The sequence below is a fragment of the Protopterus annectens genome, chromosome 7.part0 (genome assembly GCF_019279795.1).
Source record: "Protopterus annectens isolate FY-2018-M chromosome 7.part0, PAN1.0, whole genome shotgun sequence".
In the NCBI taxonomy this organism is placed as follows: domain Eukaryota; kingdom Metazoa; phylum Chordata; order Ceratodontiformes; family Protopteridae; genus Protopterus; species Protopterus annectens.
In genome coordinates, this window is record NC_056739.1 from 393,501,947 (window position 1) to 393,519,015 (window position 17,069).

At 40.7% G+C, this 17,069-nt stretch overlaps 1 protein-coding gene across 1 annotated transcript in view; it reads right to left on the reverse strand.

Moving 5' to 3' along the window:
* The window catches only part of LOC122806485 (ethanolamine kinase 1-like), a 338,475-nt gene that overhangs the window by 163,714 nt on the left and 157,692 nt on the right, over positions 1 to 17,069 (reverse strand). Inside the window, exon 4 of the mRNA XM_044076962.1 lies at positions 4,813 to 4,955. Coding sequence (XP_043932897.1) covers positions 4,813 to 4,955 — 143 coding nt within the window. The remainder of the gene's footprint in view (positions 1 to 4,812; positions 4,956 to 17,069) is intronic.

The window sequence follows — 17,069 nt, forward strand, 5'->3', positions numbered from 1 at the left end:
AATTTCCTACCGAAGTAGTGTCGAGCGAAATCAAAGCGTTGCTTTATAGTTCGCTTATTGAACCTAGCACAAAACTGACAACCAGTGACGTCGTGGTCTGGGCCTAGGCAAGGAATACAATAAGAATGAAAGTCCTTATGAGGTATTTGCTTCCCACAAGAAATGCAATTGTTAACTTTTTCTGACATTGGACTGAGGCAAGAAAAGGTTCCCCAATGGGGTACTTAGCTTTTGAAGACTTCGGACTGAAATTCGATTCGAAAATCTCAGGTGTCGGCCGACCGGCACTTGCAAACTGCTTCTGCTTCGGGCACCGCGCGGCAAGAAAGACTGAAGAAAATGGCGTCGGATGCCTCTTTTATGCCCCTGGCGCACTGACGTCAGGGAAGAAGCGACAGCAACCGACGCCGGACCAAAACTTTGGAATTCAGGCCGACTGCGGGACCGCCTGACGACAGGATAACCCAAGTGTGATGACTGCAGCAGGGTAACACGATGAACATCCAGAAATTCATCCCTGGTTTGGCACCTATGTCTCTAATAGAAACAGGTAATCTATAAATGGTTCATCTCCCACGCCCATGCTTACACTTATCAAGTGTATCAGAACTTGTCAGAGATTTGGGATACATGGCCAGGCTTAAAAAGGCCCTTGTGGGCGTTAGCCTAGTAAATACCTATGAACCTATTACAAGGTCAAGAAAATGAAATTAATCATTAGGACAACCTCGTAAGCAAATTTAGAAAAGTAAAAAATATATATATGCTCATTTTTGTGAGTACACAGAGATCTGCAAGTTAAAATTTTTAGTATGGATGACAGTTAAATGAAAATTCTGAATTTCAGCCATACAAATGCTTATACACACTACTATGGGATGTATTAGCACAATGAAACAAAATGTTGATTAGGATGGCAAATCCAAGAAGTATGCACCACGAACGTCATATAACAGAGTTGGTCTGACTGTAAAAATGAGCAGTCCAGTCCCTATATCTGCAGTCACACCCAGTCAAAAGAGATAGGTAGTAATTTCAATGAACACTTTTTCATTGATGGTTGCTTCAATGAAACTGCCCCCCTCCCCCCAAACTGCAGTGACCTTAGTGGTGAGCAAATTTAGTAATAGGAGACACTTCAATCAAGGAAGTACTTCTTTATTTTTACCTTTTAAAACTTTAAATTTTGCAGAAGAGTGTCTGATGAAATGCAAGTCGCTGAAGTCATGCTTAGCCAACATATTACAGAAGATGCAGTGTGAAGCCCCAGGGCCTGAACTGCTAATTAAAAACTTCTGAGGTGGTATTTGAAACTTTTACACAATAAAGAGCTCTATTATGTTTTCCTTCTTGAAGTTGCTTTGGTTTAGTGATTTTGACTGGAGCAATTATAGGTTCATATGTAAGTACTAGGCTAGCTGCCATTTTAAGCCTGTCCAATTACCTTTTTTGTGCTCGAATTAATCTATCCCATTTGGTTAGAGATTGGCCTTATCTATCCCACAGCCAATAATTATATGTTACCCTTTATGAGAATAACTGGGATCATAAGCATAGCGGGTTCAACCAGCACCATGGGCCAGTACTTTGAACCAGAGCCATACCCCCTCAGCTCTTCGACTGAATAGCACAAAAAAAAAAAAAAAAAGGACTTTCCTTCTACTGGCATACCGACCAGTTGGCCAGATGCATGACATGTCCAATCCCTGCCCTAGCCATTAAGGTCCAGTTTTTGTGCCCTACCCCTAACCCTCCTTCAACATATTTTATTTAAAAACATGTTCTATTAAACTGTAGCAAACTATTTGCTACAAATGTAGCAAACAGTTGCTACAGTTTATAGCCTGCCTTCATGGAGCGCTACAGCGCTCATGTTTTAGTTAAAAAAAAAAATCTTTCGTCTTTTTAAACTGTAGCAAACTGCTTGCTACAACTGCAGGAAACAGATGCAACAGTATATATCCTGCCTGCACAGTGAGCTACAGCTCTCACGTAAAAAAAAAAAGACATTTTGTATTTATTTATTTATTTTTTTACTTTTAAACTGCAGCAAACTGCTTGTTACAGTTTAGACCACACAAGGAGCACTACAGCACTCGGGTTTGTCCTCAAATCGAGGCAGAAAGAAAGCGATCAGGACTGACCCAGCACTTTGTGCCCAGGGCAGCTGCTATGCTACTGACTAGGATCATACCACAGATAATATGAGGAGACTGGCCCATGAGGTAAAGTATATGCTAGATGCCTCTGTCCATTAGTAGTACTGGGGGGCAGTCCTGGAATAAATTTTCTGTTTCACAACAAAAGATCCAAATTGCCCTTGAATATGGACAGGAAAGAACTTTGTTTTATGTGGATGGGGAGTCTGTTCCAGAGCAGCAGTATCCTTTGCAGGCTATACCCGTCCCGCCAAACCATTCTGTTGATTCACAGAAGAGGCTTAGATCCTTTAACAGAGTTTTTATGATGCCATTTGACATGCGGATGTGCAGTAAATCCATCCGTATTGGGTCAAAGAATGACCTGTATGCTAGACACAGTTAACCTTAGCTGGCTCTAGAATATAGAGTACAGTGACAGGGCTTTGAGTTGGTCCATGTATGACATGATGTTTAGGCCTTGTATCCTTTTTAACAAGATTTAAGGTATCTTAAAGGAGAAAGTGGTTTATCTGTCTTGACAGTGCACCTCAATCCTTAAGTGAGAAAAAAAATTGTTATTTAGCATCAGCAATAGCTAGAGAGATTTGCCTTTAGGGAAATTATTATCCTAGATCACGGACTAGCTCATACAACCAGACCTAAACATTTGAGGCAATCTGTCAGCTCAGACAAAATGAACTGCAGTCACATAAGTATCTTTCAATGAATGGTAAGGGATCATTTGACCCCCCTCACATTTGTAGCTCATTTTAATGTCTTATAAGGTATACTTCAATCTTACTGGATTGTCAGCATCTGGTTCTGCAGGAGTTGAATTTTCTGGGTAAATGCAGCACTATGAAACCTGTGATAGCTTTTGAAATGCTGTTACAAGCATGACTTAGAAATGAAACTAAAAGCCTGAAATATAACTATAAAGGGTGATGCTTTTTTTTCTTGACATCATTATCAGCAATGTTTGAGTGCTGACAGGAAGCAGTTATTTTTAACACCTGGCAATGCATGTTGCTATATGAAAGAAGTTAAGCATTCTTGTATACAGTAAACCACTGCATCTGTGCTTTTTCTTAGTCAGTAAAATGGACATAATGAGTTGCTAACCTACTGCTGAGGCATCGATGTTAACACATAGTTTGGAACAATTCATGATTAACATGATGGAAAATCATTTTCTGAAAGAGCACAAACATGACCATCAAAATGAGCAAACAGGGAACTAAAGTGCATAGCACTTCATTAAACAAACTGTTAACTACACAGCAGTGTTAGCTGAAAGCACTGAGATAACCTGGGAGGAGGTCATGAACTGAAGAGCTACAAGATTTGAGAGTATCAAACCTGAACACTTTTGTACACAAAACTTACGCTCTACATTACAGAACTGATATGCAAATCTGAGTTGCCACAGTCCGGCAATTTGGATATGTGGTTTAAGATAATGTGTTATGAAGGCAATATATCCTGCAAATCAAACATCTGCTTGCTTAGTGCTGCCCAGTGCAATTTATATAGGTAGACCAAAGCCCAGAGTAAATAAATGCACTTGTAAAGCAGCTTGACTAATTTAACTTCTGCAGCTAAGATGCTATGTTGGCATACGGGGATACAGCCCAGACTACAGTCCAGTTGACCTGGACTGAATCATTTGCTCTGGTGACTGATGGAGCAAAAGGGATGGATGGCTAGTTGCAAGGACATTCCCCCCTGTGGATAAGGCCAATCTCTAACCAAATGGGATAAATTTATTACAGCAAGAAAAAAAAAGGGAGATTGGCTAGGCTTAAAATGGCTCATAAAAGGGTAGCCAGCCTAATACTTGCCTATGAACCCTGAAGGAGAAGGGATCATTCTGTTGACAGACGTAGTTCAAAAAGAGGAAAGGATGGTGGATATAGCTGAGCTGCCCCAGAGGTGGGATTATACGCCACACATTCCCATTGCACACCTGCCCTTCATGGTTACCATGTGGGGACAGAGAGGAACAGGGTAGAGCTTAAGTTAAAATACCCCCCACTGGCAGATGGTATTGGCCTGTACCCTTTAAGTTCCATGACCTGCCCCAGCTGCCATAAAGGAAGTACATGGGAAGAACTGGAAAGCAGATAGACCTGGTGTAGATGTGGGTCACAGATTAGGAAGGGCATAGATAATGCTGGAGAACAAGAAGTGTTCAGCAAAGTTCCGTATTCAATAGGCATGACTTGTTTGGAGGGAAGCCTTACTGTAATTTAATCAAGATGCTTTCTAACCTGCACTCAGATGCTCTAAAATAAAACATGTGGCTGCAGAAATGTTAACATTTATTCACTTTTAAACTATTAAAAAGGGTTAAAGTTAATGCATCAGGTGTGGGAATTAGAATTGTACAACCTAGTTTAATAAACAAAATATACTCCATTGCAACTTTCAGAAGTGTATCATGGTGACAAAATTGTTTCCTGGGATTTACTGACCAGAATTTGTACATTCCTGAGCAATGTTAGGTGACATGCATATGCTAAAACAAAAGCTGGTCTTTCAGGATAGACTCTACTATTTTTTACTTCCAGGAACGGTATGCTTCTTGCCTTCTGAGTCACACAGGAAATGTCCATTTCATTTACATCAGCACTGTGACCTAGAAACTACACAGCTGCTAGAATTTACTTACCTTCTTTTTCATTGTAGATAATATTTTTGCAAAGCAGGTCATTGTGGCAAAGCACAACAGGACTATTCAGCATAGACAAGTGCTCCTTCATCCATCTCACTTCCTGTTCTAACAGCTCCAAGCTTGGGAGACTCTGCTGTATCCTGCATGAAGAGAGAAGCACAGGATGTTTACAGTACACTAGCACACTGAAGACATGCACTGGGAGAGGGCTAACAGGCATGTGAGAAAGCAGGCCTGATCATACTTCACTCTCCTGGTGCAATGAGGTAATCACTATAGTTTTTCTCTGATCACATTTAAGTATGAGTTCAGTTTCTGTGCAAGTAAGAGTGGTGCAGGAGTTAATAAAATGCTGTTTTGCTCAGTGCTTGCCTAAGATGATGCAATGCTATAACTCTTTTAAATTCTCACTTATGCTGGTTCCAAAATGTCAGCGTATTATTTTATGAAATTATACAATGAATACAAGTAGCAGAAGCTCAAAATTGTTATGCTAAGGACTTATGAAATGTATACCCAAATATTGCGTTTGAAATACAAAACTGGCTGTAGCTCACATTGATGCAAAAGATCCATTGCATTAAAAGAGAAATGGGTCTTTCCCCAGAGCCATAGCCTGATTTCCTCTAGTCAACATGAATACTACCTCAACTCCCCTGAAAAGAGGCTGCTGGCCTAGACAGACTAAAGTACTCAACAATAATATATGTATGTATGTTTAAATAAATAAATAAACCTAAAGTGTTTTTCACTTTCATCTAACATTTTGACAGATGGCACACTGTTTTAATGTTCTGATGATATAGCTATTTTTCCAAGTTTTGGTTAAAAATTTGAAAATTGCAACTGCTATGAGGTAGTTTTTGCTAAATTAAAGGTGTCATGACTTCGGGCATTTTCAGTTACTTATTTTTTTCTAAACTATAGTACAGTAGCTGTATGAAGCTAGCTGAAGAACAGAAGTAAAAAACTGTATCATACTACATCACTGACAATAAAAAAATTACGTTCCTTCCTGAGTCTATATAAAGGGCATGAATTAATTTCATTAATTTTATTTATCTATCAATTCTAATTTGTTGAATAGAGTAGAGAACAAATCCACCAGGGTGTATATCAGACCCATGCCGGGAACACAGAGAAACTGTACCAACAAAGAGAACTGCACAATGTGTAAAAGAGAACAACTGTGTATAGTATAAATAAAGCAGTGCGAGTATTAATACAGGAGGAATAGGTAAAATTATGTTAAAGTACAGAGAACACACACATGACTGCATAAATGTAAGAAAAATAATTCTACTGTAGTAAGAAGTGAAAAGGATGCCTGCACCGCTCTGTTATCATTTTTGGCTAAAACACAGAAAACAATGTTATAAGTCCTTATTTGCAAAATTAAATGCATCTTAAACTTTTGTTCAAGTTTCAGCGTAATCTTATTCTTCTCCATAAGCTTATTTTATTTATTTTTACTCAGCGTCCTAAACCTAGGGACCATACAAACAAAGACATTTAGTTGTATAAAACAGCTTAAAAGATTAATACATGGTTTTTTTAATGTTTTTATTCACCGAGAGAAACAAAACAATGACAAAAACAAAACTGAGTATTATGTTATCTAGTCCAACATATACAAATCTATTCAACAATTTTTAAAGGAAAAAAGTTTGGACATTCCTGTTACCAACAATCCACTCATTCTCCACATAACACAACCCTATCCCCCTTCATTCTACAAGTTATGTTCAAATACCTTGTACATAAAGACCATCGTGGATATATATCAAATAAACAATACGTGCAGCTCTAGTTTTGTTTGGCTCAGTTTTAACATTTATCAGTATTGTAAATGTACAAATACATGCGTATCCACCACAGTTAGATTAGCATTCCGGGTTGTACAGAATGCAGCATTTCACTTTTCTCTTTCATAATATTTAAGCTGATTAACAGCAGGAAAATTTAAATGCCTTTCACAAACGCCCTCATACTGGGTGATTTCAACTACCCTGCCATTAACTGGAAAAAATACTCGGGTACCAACATCTTTGCCCAACGGTTCTTGGAATTCATAAATTCCAATGCCTTGGACCAACTAATCCATAGTCCCACCACGGGCTCAAATATCCTAGACCTGGTCATTACCAACATGGGAGATCGATGCTCCACATCAGTGGTCACCCCCTCGTTGGTCAGGTCTGACCATAAGCTAATCACCCTTGACATCCACATCCCACCCCCACCCTCCAGTAGGGAAACCTCCATAAAAAACTTCTCCAAAGCCAACTTCATGCTATTCAAGTCAGAAGTGACCAACTTCATGACATCCATGTAGACGGGAACTGAAAGTTCAACTGCCTAATCCTACACTAAGGCACTATATGAGCACATCCACTTGTGCATGAATCATGCCATTCCAAAAAGAACCAAGATAGTCTCCATCAAAAAAAATGAACCCTATCTGGTGGTCCTCTGCCATAAACAAACTGTACAACAGAGGGAAGAAACTATTGCAGAAAAGAGGAAAATCCCAAGATGCAAAAAACTCCTTTACCAGCCTCAGTAAAAAGCTGAGATCCCTCATAAAATCCTCCAAAGCTAGTTACGAAAATAAAATTGCCAAAGATTCCAAGGACAACACAAGGCATTCTATAGTCATGTCAAGAATCTAAATGTCAATACTCAGATCTGCTCTGAGCTACAACAGAATGGCATTAAATATACTGATCCCAAGGATATTGCCAATATGCTTGCAGATTGATTCAGTGCCAACTTCACCCCCTCTAACTCCCTAAAGGGCCCATCTCAATACCAAAAGATTGCCAAATTCCAGTAATCACGGCCACACAAGTAAAAACCGCACTCTCCAAAGCTAAGAATACAGCATCCATAGGACCAGACGACATCCCGGGCTGTGTATTACATGAACTACAAAATGAACTGGAACCTCACCTAAGTGTCATGTTTAATCATAGCCTCACCTCAGGCTTCGTGCCCAATGAGTGGCGCACAGCTATAGTTATATCACTCCACAAGGGGGGATCCACCTTGGATCCCGGGAACTATCGTCCCATCAGTCTGACGAGCCTGATCTGCAAAACCATGGAATGCATTTTTATGGAATTTATAAACAAAGACATTGGCAACCTTCAAACACTGGACCCCACCCAGTTTGGTTTCGTAAAGGGCCGATCTTGTCTCCTCAACCTGAATGACTTCTTCGAATCAGTCTCCAGAGCCATGGACGAGGGTAAGGTGGTCCACACAGCCTATCTGGACCTCGCCAAGGCCTTCAATACCATCCCCCACTCTGGAATCATAGATAAACTTACTAAACTGGGCATTAATCCCTACATCACTCGATGGGTTGCCAACTGGCTTACTGACAGAACCCACACTGTAAAAGTAGCCAACTCAAAATCCAGCTCCAGACAAGTGGCAAGTGGAGTACCTCAGGGTTCAGTCCTGGAACCACTTTTGTTTGGCATCTACTTCTCTGAAGTACAGGCCAGCACTATGGAACTCTGTCTAACAAGGTTCACAGATGACTGCAAACTGGGAAGCATTACTGAATCCCCAAATGATGTGGATATTCTACAAAAGGGGTTTACAGAAACAGATGCTTGGTGCCAGAGCCATGGGCTCAAGCTCAATGCCAAGAAATGTATAGTTATCCCCCTTGGGAAAAACCATGTCCCCATGAATTACCACATAAGTGGCAGTACATTAAACACCGAAAGTGTGATAAGGGACTTAGGAACACAGGTGGATAGTGGTCTCACCTTCGATAACCACATAGCCACAACAGTCAGGAAATCCTTCATCACCAAGGGCTTTTCATCCTGAAAAAAGGAGGTCACTGTCCTACTGTACTCATCCCTCATTAGACCCATTATAGAGTACAATGTCCCATTTGGTATGTACCTCACAAGACATCTGCAACAACTGGAAAGGCCACAGAAATACCTCATTAAAAGAATCATAGACCTAGAGCAGATGCCCTATGCTGACCATCTAAAATAAAACTCCAGCTATACTCTGTCGCATATCACCTACTCAGAGGTGATCTCTGCTTAACATACAAGGCCATGTCAAACCCAGAGCTGTTGGACATGCTACACTTAAAGAAATCCCAATCCCGAAGAGCCACATGCACCAGGGATCTAAACCTGGTTATCACAATGAACAAAACATGCTGGAGAGATAGGTTCCTGACCCAGAAACTCCCCATACTGTGGAATACACTGCCCATACATGTCAAGCGGAGAACCTCTTTGGCCCTCTTCAAAGGGAACCTTGACGATTGGATGGCATATAGGAAATTCACCCCAGGGATCAAGTCAGTCACCTACTAGACAGGGGACCAGGGAAGTAAATATTCTGGGAAGAAATAGCCAGGGAATTGTTATGGCTAGGCTTGTGCAGGCCCTAGGACCGATAGCCTAATACCAACCTATGAACTTCTTGCTGGCTCCATGAGGGGTTTTTTTTTGCAACCTTTTGGGAAAATTGACTTTGCCATACTACGGGTGGTGTTTTCCACACTTTGAGTACATAGTTTAATAAAGACAAATTTCCCTGTGAGTATAATCCAAATATCCAAAAGCCTATTTCATTGCTATCTGGAAGATGCATTCTAGATACCCAGTGGGTGGCTCCATTTACAGTGTCTAACATTTTCATTATAACGTGGCAATCCCGTATCATATGTTTATAGTTTGTGTCTGTAACATGACAATGCCGGCATGCTGAGAAGGAAAGCTCATCTTCTCATAAATCAGAGGGGGGAGTGTTTTGAATAACCTTGTGCCTTTCTGTCCTAGGCATTTACGCACCTTCTTGCTAGGGTTATTTGTAGTGTCAACGGTTGCACACGGGGACATAAGGCACTTGAGCCTTTTCATATGAGGTACACTAACTTCAGAACCTCCTTTCTCAGTGGATTTTTGTTCCCATCCTAACCATCTTTAAAAGATCCTAAAAAAAAAAAAAAAAACAGTCTATCTTTTTAATCTTGGTTGTAACCTACTGCCACTTATCAGCTGTATATTGCTGTGCATTTTGTCTCTTGTGTTTTACTGTGCCTTTATTGGTTGTTGTTATTATTATTATTACGGTGTTTTTTATGAGCACCTTAATAAATTTGAACTTGAACAAGTTACTATTTTAATATATGGAGAAAATCTAGTACAAAACGTCTCTGCTGGAAGTTGGGGGAGAACTCTAGGTCCTGGTATTTCCAATAACCGCAATGTACCTTCTTGAGTTTTACATAAAAGAAAAAAATTAGCTTAAATTGTGATTTGTCATAACCACTATATAAAATACAAGATCAGATTCACATGGTGCTATATTATGGACAGTTCAGCCAAAGGACTGAAAATTAAAATTAAACTCGCAGGCATACACAAATATACACTGGCCAACATTTATACTGTTTATCACTTGCCCTAGGTCTTATATGCCCTTATTGACAAGTCTTATTGATGCTACATTCACCAACATTAATAATAAGCTTATTATTACTGCATTAGGTGTGTAGTTTTGTAAACCTTTCTTGATAACATCAATAAAAGGTGCTGATGTTTTATTAAGTTAATCACAATTATCACATTTGGCTATCCAGAGACCATTTTCTGTTTTATATATGCAAAACAAAACAAAACAAACAACAAAAAAGAAATGGTACTGGTTCAGGCACCACAGAGCAGGATCAACACTTACATAACTCCAATAAGGTTAGACAGGTAATACCCATCCTGATTTGTTGCTCTATTGCTTTTCATTAGTTTCTTCCATTTAAATTATGCATGGATTGACCTTGGAATCAAACTGAATACCTTAACAAGGTCAAGTTATGCAGCATGCATTGCCAGTCATTATTATTATTATTATTATTATTAATAATATTAATATTTATTATTACTACTATTATTGCATGTGCATAGACTGCCACAATATTCAAAAGGCAAGATCATCCCTTAACAAACCTGTAGTGTTCTATATCTAATAGAAGCACATCCCAAGTACGATTTTGGTTTAAGCTCCATTCTGACGCCATCAACAATTCTACATAGTATAATGGTCAGAAGGAGGCGCTAAAATTTGTTTGGGTCTGATATTATCTTCCTTTTGCTCAGCCTGTCAGTATAGTTGAGGAATATTTCCACATGCTAACATTTTGTTGACCGTAAATGATACAGGTTTACATAGGTTCTCCTTGGTCCTATACTACAAACCACAGGGTATATATTCTCTGGCCATATGGTATTTAAGTTTTTAATTTTACTTGTAGCAGCAGTTATATATGGGATGTCTTCCCTGGTCTCTGCATCATTTTGATACATCTTTGCTTACTGCAAAGTTTGCAGAAACATTTTCTGTTCTTACGGTAACGTCAGTCACTGTAGAATAAGTATCTATAATGTCCTATGCTTAGATGATCACATATTTTTTTTACTAACATCTTACTGTAACTTTTCCTCTTTCAGTTTTCTGAGGTATTTAAAGAATAGCTTATTATTGCTTTCAAACCTTTGAGAATAAGCTAATTTCACAGATAGGGAAGATTTGATAAGGAAAGTAAACAGCTTCTGTAACTTAAAGCTAGGCTTTTTATGGCCTGTTGGAACTATGAGGGAGAGTGTTCATCAGGTTTGGTCCTTGTGTCTGTCCATTATCTGGACATTCACTGCAATGCATTGCCATTCACTTCATATTAGATGAGAGTGGTATGCTGCATGGCTTTCATCCAGACAAGCATCAGGGATTTTACTTTGCAGTTCTAACATGCCCTCTTTGTGCATTGTTAAGTGCTCCAGGGGCAAGGGTGCACTGGATGATGCATAGGGTTTCACCCACTTCTCAATGATGTAGTCCCTTGAATAATCCTATCTCCCTGTGAATGGATGCAGCTACATCTCTGGTCTTCATCAGGTGCATGGCATGACATGACATACTCTTCATCCTTCCCACTCCTCTTCCAGATATTTCTTCTAGTACCTGGGTATCTAACCAGGGTTGAATGGGTCGACTACAAGTGGCTGTTATGAGATGTTGTACTGAACGTGGTGTGATGAAGTTCTGAGGTGTGAGGATGGTAATGTGAATGTTTCACTGCACCCCTTATACAAGCTACTACTGCAAAGAAAAAGTTGAGCCATAAATAAATGATACTGCGCATCTCATAGTTACCCGCATGAGCCAATGTGGGAATTACAGAAGATAAGACGTACACAGCCTGAGCACAAAGTGCTAAGGAAGGTTATAGTTTAGCAAAAAAAGAGGAATAACAATGTACAACTGAAATGTTTATGGTTAATGTCCTGATGTCATAAGCAGGAACTTTACAGCAAATAGAAGCAACAATACAAACATTGGTGTAGCTTCCACTGTATTTCATGTAGAAGTACTAGACTGTAGTTTTCCATTACACCACAAGGTGGAGCACCTTTTCAGGAATATAAAAGACAATTTTGGAAGAGAAAGAGGAGTCTGGAACACTAGCTGAAGGAGGGACGACTGAAACACATAGCTGAAGGGAAAAAGGGCCTTGCAGCATGACTGGATTTTTTTTTCTAGTGTTTTGGGACAGGGAAGTGAAGTAGCAGATTGTGTCTGTCTCTTGCTGAAATCCTGGATATGGTATGTTGTGGAATCAGGAGAGAAGTCTGAAACCAGTAGTTCCACACCTGTTATGATTCAGCAAGAAAAGGAGTTCCTTTGGGCCTAGTACTGAGAAGCCATAGATGATTACAAGAGTTCTGGTAGGTGATTTTCATGGTGCCTGGTCACTAGGATATTCTCTACGGAGTGGTGAGAGGCTCTGGCCGTCATTTTATATTTTTATAAGACTGTGGTTGCCCCCTTTAATGCTTTGTGGATTACAAATAACTGGGATCCATATGAGCTCCAGCTTGGGCCCCATCATGCCGGCAGCAAGACTGTAAGTAGTCACTGGCCAGTGAACAAGGTATAATAGAGTGTTTCACAGTTGGTCCATTTAGAACTGATCAAAAGAGGGTACAGGGTGTTAGTACTGCTGAATGACATTGCATTCTCTCATATTTGTATTGTGGCACTACAAATCCTCATTGTTCAATGACATTGCATTTTGCTCGTGTTAGTACTGCTGCCTTCAAGAATTTTGCTGCTCAATGACATTGCATTTTCTCATATCTGTATTGTTGTATCATGACTCTTTTATTGCTTAATGACATTGCATTTTTCCCATGTTTGTATTGCTGCATTATAAAGCTTTACTGCTCATTGATATTGCCTTCTTTGTCACGTTTGAATGCCAAGACCTTCTTCTGTTAAGTTCTGGGGAAGAGGGTGAATGTATGTTTTCACTGCATGCATATTCTCACCTTGCCTTATTGCTAACTGGTGCACTGTTGAAATAAGTTGTTTTTGGTTGTGCTATTGCCTTTTTAAACTAGATGTGTCACCTAGAATAAAACCTGTCCCTCTTGCCACCTTGGTGTGTTGGGCCTAATGAGGGTGTCACCAGAGTTAGGCAAGAAGGAATCCATATCTCTTCAGCTACACCTGCGGGTGCACTACATTTGGGGGCTCATCCGGGATTTCCTGTACTGCCTTGGACTCCACCCTATTCCCCTGTATGTGTGGAAAGCAAATCCAGCAGAAACATAAACCCAGAAGTAGCCGCTAAGTGGTGCAAACAGCACAACGCTCAATCAGAGCATTGCTTAGTTCTGGTGTTGCCAAGGATCACATGGACTGATATGCAAATACATCAAGTCACAGGATCCTTGCCAGTTGTGGGGAGTGGATTTTGTTGGACAGCACTGTGGACCCTACTGAGCAGAGCACATTGGCCTTATTAGAATGGAAAAGTCCCTTAGTGTATGAGCACATACCTTCGAGTGTACACATTTCAGGTAAGAGTGCAGTCCATGTGGTAATCCCTGAGAGGTGCCCTAACTCAGCAACAGAGAAAATACCTGTAGAAGCTGCCCAAGTAGGTCAGAACCTTACACCAGAAGCTGCAGCTTCACTGCCCATAAATACTATAGGGCCTGAAGTTTTGAATGCTTTGGGAAGTATTATAGAAAAATGCTTAAAGCTTACACAGCCATTCACTGAGTTTGGCTACCACAAATTGCGTTCTTTTCTGGCAAACAACCCACACCTCAGGGGGAGGAAGATTTTGAATCCTGGATGGATCAGGCTTCACAAGCCCCAGAGGAGTGGGATATCCCAGAATCTCAGAAGAAGCATCAGATAGCTGAAAGTCTAAAGGGATTAGCTGCAGATACCATACACAACCTAAGGATGGGTAAGCAAGATTGCATGGCCAGGATGTGTTTGAAAGGACCAAGAGGGCTGCTGACCAAGTGTATCAGTCTGAACATACATACCAAGAAGTTGGTGAGAAACTATCTGATTACATTAAGCAATTAGATAAAATGCTCCACCAGATCATCCTAAAGAAGGGGGTGGATCCGAAAGTAGCTGACCAAATACGGATAGGACAAATTTTACAGGGAGCTCAAGCTATGGACCCCATTGTGTGGAAAATGAGGACGAGAAATAGGGAAGAGACTCCAACTTATTCTCAGTTGGTTAAAGAGGTGAGGGAAGAGGAAGCCAAATCTCAGTGTTCAACAGCAACTAAAACAGTGACTGAACACCAGCAGGAGCCTATATCCATGCTCACTAATCAAACAGGAGTTGTGGCCCAGAGTGTCCGCAATGTAGAGGTGTCACAGTTGCAGATGCAGGTGTCTTCCCTGACCAACACCATAGCTGAAGACACCAAGACTGTTGCAGAATTGCAGAAAGCCATAGCAACTTTAGCTGAAGGGAGGAATACATCAGCTAAAACCTCCACGAAATGACTCAGGAAAGAACCAAATCAGCCAATGCTCAGAGTTCCTACTGGATTTTGTTTTCGCTGTGGAGATGCAGGGCATATAAAGTGATGGTGTCCGAATTGAGAGAACTTTAAAAGAGTGAACGAACTATTATTGGCTAGTGCAATGCAGGGAAACTTCAAAGAGCCTCAGTGAAGGAGCCAGCTGAGTGCCCAGTTACAAACAGCTCCATAAAATTTAACATCAAGAGACAGCATCCTGGATCTCCTTTCCACACTAACCCTTGTAATAGGGGAGAGAGACTACCTACTATGCACACTTCTAGCTCATCTGAGGTGAACAACCGAACTGGAAAGCCATCTCAGCCAAAATCCCAGCATCTCAGACTGCAAAGCATTACTAAGCAAGAGTCTTATCTATTAAAATGGCAAAGTCAACCGGCAGTACCTCAACCACATGTTGACTGCAATACAGCTGAACAACACTGGAAACAGAGACTACCCGATGACCTACTGGGACCATCCCCTGTCGTGTCAGTAAAAAATAGAAAAGGGAGTGTATAGTAAAGCACTGCTGGATACTGGTGCACAAATCACCATTCTGTACAGAGACTTCAACCAAAACTACTTAAAGCATTTGCCACTTGAAAAGTTAAAAGATTTGGAGATCTGGGGGTTAAGTGACACGATGTTCCCTTATGATGGTTATGTCTCACTCAAGTTAGAATTTTCCACTTCAGTTGTTGGGTCAACAGAAGTTTTTGAAACACTTACTGTTGTGTGCCCCAGGCCAAAAAGAAGGGATTCAGCATCTATTTTAGTGGGGACAAATACTGACCTCATCAGAAGAATGCTAATGCCTCAGTTGACCCAGGAACACCTAACACTACATCCTCTCCCGAGACCAGTTTTCTGTGCTCTTCAAAGGGAGAAGGATAGTAAGAAAGATGAAATTGGTCATGTGTGGACCCTGTCTGGGAAACAGCATATAATTCATCTTGGTCAGGTCACCTGCTTGAGAGCCAAATTGAGTTTGTGTGGACAAACAGTTTCCTCTCATCTCATGATGGAAATGGATCCAGAAAGTGACTTGCCACCAGGGCTGGAACTAGTCCCAGAAGTTTGGCCTGCGGACAAGTTAAAGCATCCTTATGACACTTTGCCTGTGGGGCTGAAAAATAAATGAAGTACTCCCATTGTCCTGTGTTCACAAGTGTGTTTGGGAAATGTTTATGCTGCCACTCCCCTACCTGCTTCTGTGTTGACAAGGAATGAGAGTAGAGCCAACAAGCTGAAGCTGGAAGATACTGAGATAGGAGGTGGTCTCTTGCCCCCTGAGTGGCTAACCAGAGTTAAAGAGCTACTAATGAAAAAGAAAAATTGTTTTTCTACTAGTGAACTAGATGTGGGCTGTGCAAAAAGTGCAGAACACTGAATAAGAGTAAAAGAGTACCGGCCCTTCAGGGAATGTTCCAGAAGAGTAGCCCCAGGAGACCTGGAGGACTTAAGAAAATATTTGGAAGAACTAAAAGCTGCAGGGATAATTTGAGAGTCAAGAAGTCTATATGCCTCTCCCATTGTCATTGTCAAGAAAAAGAATGGGTCAATTTACATGTGTGTTGACTATTGTACTCTGAAACAGCGAACCAGTCCAGACCAGTACACAACTCACCGGACTGAAGATGCTCTAAATTGCCTGGTGGGCAGTAAGTGGTTCAGTGTGCTAGACTTAAGGAGTGGATACTATCAAATCCCTATGCACACAGAAGATAAAGAGAAGACTGCTTTCATCACCCCTTTGGGATTTTTTGAGTTTGATCGCTTACCTCAAGGTTTATCAAATGCACCGGCAACGTTCCAGAGAATCATGGAAAGAACAGCTGAAGACATGCATCTCCTGAAAGTCTTAGTCTACCTGGACGACATCATTGTCTTTGGGAGGACCCCAGAGGAGCACGAAGAAAGACTGATGAAGGTATTGGACAGGATTGAGAAGGAAGGCCTGAAGTTGTCATTGGACAAATGCAAGTTCTTCTAACCTTCAGTAACCTACGTGGGACATGTAGTGTCTGCAAATGGAATATCCACAGATCCCAGCAAAGGTAAAGTGATGACATCTTGTCCCAGACCCAAAACCATCACAGAGCTGTGATCTTTCCTGGGGTTTTGCATTTACTATAGAAGGTTTGTCGAAGGAATTTCAAAGATAGCAAGGTCCCTCAACCATTTGCTCTGAAATGAGAAAGCAGATGAACCAGATAAAGATATACTTGTGAAAAAGCCTAAGGGACCGAGAGGTTCTAAAGAACTCATCGAGAGTCATTGGGCTCCTGAGTGAGAAGAGTCATTTGAACAGCTTAAGTATTGCCTCACACATGCCCCTGTGCTGGTATATGCTGACTCAACAAAGCCATAC